This window comes from Branchiostoma floridae, chromosome 17 (genome assembly GCF_000003815.2).
Source record: "Branchiostoma floridae strain S238N-H82 chromosome 17, Bfl_VNyyK, whole genome shotgun sequence".
NCBI classification, from domain to species: Eukaryota; Metazoa; Chordata; class Leptocardii; order Amphioxiformes; family Branchiostomatidae; genus Branchiostoma; species Branchiostoma floridae.
This window is the reverse complement of record NC_049995.1, coordinates 6,574,517-6,577,749: the sequence shown is the minus strand read 5'-3', so window position 1 is coordinate 6,577,749 and position 3,233 is coordinate 6,574,517. Positions and strand designations below refer to the sequence as shown.

At 43.0% G+C, this 3,233-nt stretch overlaps 1 protein-coding gene across 1 annotated transcript in view; it reads left to right on the top strand.

Annotated features, from left to right (window-relative positions):
• The first annotated feature begins 545 nt into the window (after positions 1–545).
• The window catches only part of LOC118405006, a 20,818-nt gene continuing 18,130 nt past the window's right edge, over positions 546–3,233 (top strand). The window contains exons 1-4 of the mRNA XM_035804406.1: positions 546–1,132; positions 1,601–1,876; positions 2,475–2,786; positions 2,975–3,222. Of these exons, the coding sequence (XP_035660299.1) occupies positions 763–1,132; positions 1,601–1,876; positions 2,475–2,786; positions 2,975–3,222 (1,206 nt within the window). The 5' untranslated portion in view covers positions 546–762. The remainder of the gene's footprint in view (positions 1,133–1,600; positions 1,877–2,474; positions 2,787–2,974; positions 3,223–3,233) is intronic.

The window sequence follows — 3,233 nt, the reverse complement described above, 5'->3', positions numbered from 1 at the left end:
ATAGCATCTATTGAAACAACACCTTTTACAAAACATTTGGACAGACGTCCGGCCAGTTCACAACTGAAACACACCCAAAAGGACTGCTTCACAACGATGCCTTCTACCATAGACCCTACAGTATCAGCACCTTTTACAACAACATTTGGACAGACGTCCGGCCAGTTCACAACTGAAACCACAGCCAAAAGTACTGCTTTCACAACGATGCCTTCTACCATAGACCCTACAGCAACAGCACCTTTTACAACAACAGCTGGGCACACGTCTAGTCAGTTCACAACCGAAGCTACTGCCAAAAGTACTGCTTTTACAACGATGCCTTCTACCATAGACCCTACAGCAACAGCACCTTTTACAACAACAGTTGGGCACATGTCTAGTCAGTTCACAACCGAAGCTACTGCCAAAAGTACTGCTTTTACAACGATGCCTTCTACCATAGACCCTACAGCAACAGCACCTTTTACAACAACAGTTGGACATACGTCTAGTCATGTCACAACTGCACCCACAGCCAAAAGTACTGCTTTCACAACGATGCCTTCTACCATAGACCCTACAGCAACAGCACCTTTTACAACAACAGTTGGACATACGTCTAGTCATGTCACAACTGAACCCACAGCCAAAAGTACCGCTTTTACAACAAGGGCCTCTACAATAGCATCTATTGAAACAACACCTTTTACAACAACATTTGGACAGACGTCCGGTCAGTTCACAACTGAACCCACAGCCAAAAGTACTGCTTTCACAACGATGCCTTCTACAATAGACCCTACAGGAACAGCACCTTTTACAACAACAGTTGGACATACGTCTAGTCATGTCACAACTGAACCCACAGCCAAAAGTACTGCTTTTACAACGATGCCTTCTACAATAGACCCTACAGCAACAGCACCTTTTACAACAACAGTTGGGCACACGTCTAGTCAGTTCACAACCGAAGCTACTGCCAAAAGTACTGATTTTACAACAAGAACCTCTACAATAGCAACTACAGGAACAGCACCATTTACAACTGCTGGTCATACAACAAAACCTATGGTATCGACAAAACCAAAGACAACCCTACCATCCACCGCCCCCACAACAATGTACTCGTCTGAGGGACCACAGGGACTTTGTAAGTAATGTACATGCTTACCGATTACTAATGAAATGTATAAAAACCTAGGCTGCCATACGTTAACAAGGGGTAGGGAATGAAAAACAAACCATTGTAATTTTTTAGTAGTAAATGGGTAACAATTAAAGAAGGACATATGATATTGTCCATAGATCTTTGAAAGTATAATACTCTTGCAAAACTGCCAAGCTGGGTTCAGTATGGATGTATTCATTATTACTTTCGAAGTACAATTGGTCTTATAATATCGAATGAAACACTTTGTAGAAAATGAAAAGCCACGAACAGGGTCCATGAAAAATTGAACTAAGAAATCAAAAATCTTGGCAACTAACATCATACATTCTAACCAACTAAAATGCATAAGAAAAGGCTCTTTGTCAAAGTCATGTATTGTTCAAACGTTTGTATGCAGAGTTGCCATGCTATCAGGCAAATCAATTAATCATACCGGCCGTTCAACAGTGTTTGACTACTATGTCATGCAAGAGGAAATAACCACATGGGTCTCAAACGTGGATGCTGCACTTTCTGAGGAACTTCAGCTAGACGAGTTCCAGGTGTCATTAACAGAGCTTCAGAGCCAAGATGGAGCCCTATTGGTCAATTTGGAAGGGACAGCCAACGTGGAGTTGACTTCGGAGCGCTGGGTGTTGGTGTACAATGAAGGGCCGGGCGTCACACATACAGCACTTTTACTGCCAGAGTTGGAAAACCTAGACGTAGCCCAGGGTCTGACTGGTATGTAAAAAGAGAGTCTCATTCTCAGTATGCCCGACTGTTCGGAGAATGATAGGGTCAATGTAATTTTGCAATGACAAAATCTTATCTAGGCATATGCCTAGCAAGGAATTGTAAACTAGAAATCAAAATGTGTTATTGCGAAATCTTATTGAATGTGTTTTTCCTATGACAACTGCTAACCTTTACGTATCTCCTAAATATCGCCTTAGTCATCAATGCTTCAGATGATGAAAAAACTGGAACTCATTGATTAAGAATCATCATCATCATCATCTTCACCGCATGTCATTAAGAAGTTGTTTTATTGAATGTATCACCAAGGATAGTAGGAGCATCTTCTCTGTATAGTTTTTAAAGAACGCTTGAAAATAGATGTGCAGAGGTAAGGTGTGACGGGTCATTCAGTCTAATACATGTATAACCAGCTACTGCCGCGCCCCGTGCCTGCCAAGCTGGTGTGTTACACCGAAGGGTGGTTATACCGGCCATATACTAGATAAAACTACAGAAAGTGTTTTTTCTACAATAATTGTTAAATCTTGCTTCAGATGATAAGAAAACTGAACTTCAGTAAGCATGTTCTTCGTTACTACAGGGGTCTTGCCTGCAAAAGTTGTGGTCAGTGCCATACGCAATGCCTACGAACTCTACTTCAGCCGTCATCTGGCCTCTCTTCAAACGGACTACACCAGCATGATGTCTACAACGGACTTTAACAGCCTGGTGGATGTCTCTGCTCCTGTGCCCAGTCGAATTGAGCTAAACGAACGCTTCTACTTACAGCGACTCCCAGCGACATTATCATGGTCTGTGCAGGCCAACCCCCAGGTCGAGTTTAGCATCAGTGTATCCCCAAGTTCAACTGACAGAGTCATTCTGGTCAGCTTTACTCAACCGAGTGTCGAAGGTGGGTGTAACACACAGTATTAAATTAGAGAAGATAATTTTTTTTCATTTGTATGATAGCCTTTTCTTCTACGTATGTTTTCCTCTGGTCCTGAAGAATAGAGTTACTTAGAGGAATATTTTATATTCGTCAAGCACTACAAGAAGGATCTGAGACTTACATGTAGTTTTGTTGCTGCACCTTTTCAGTTTTCGATTACACGGCTATGCGTGCTGACGTAACGGCCTGGGAATCGAAATTGGATGCTGCACTGTCAGAAGAACTCCAGCTCGAGCAATTTCAGGTGTCGCTAACAGAGCTGCAGAGCCAAGACGGAGTGCCACTGGCCAATCTTATAGCAACAGCCAATGTGAGGTTGAAGGCGGAGCGCTGGGTGTTGGTGTACCAGGAAGGTCCGGGCGTCACACATACAGCGCTTATTCTGACGGAGCTGGAGGATCTGTTCGT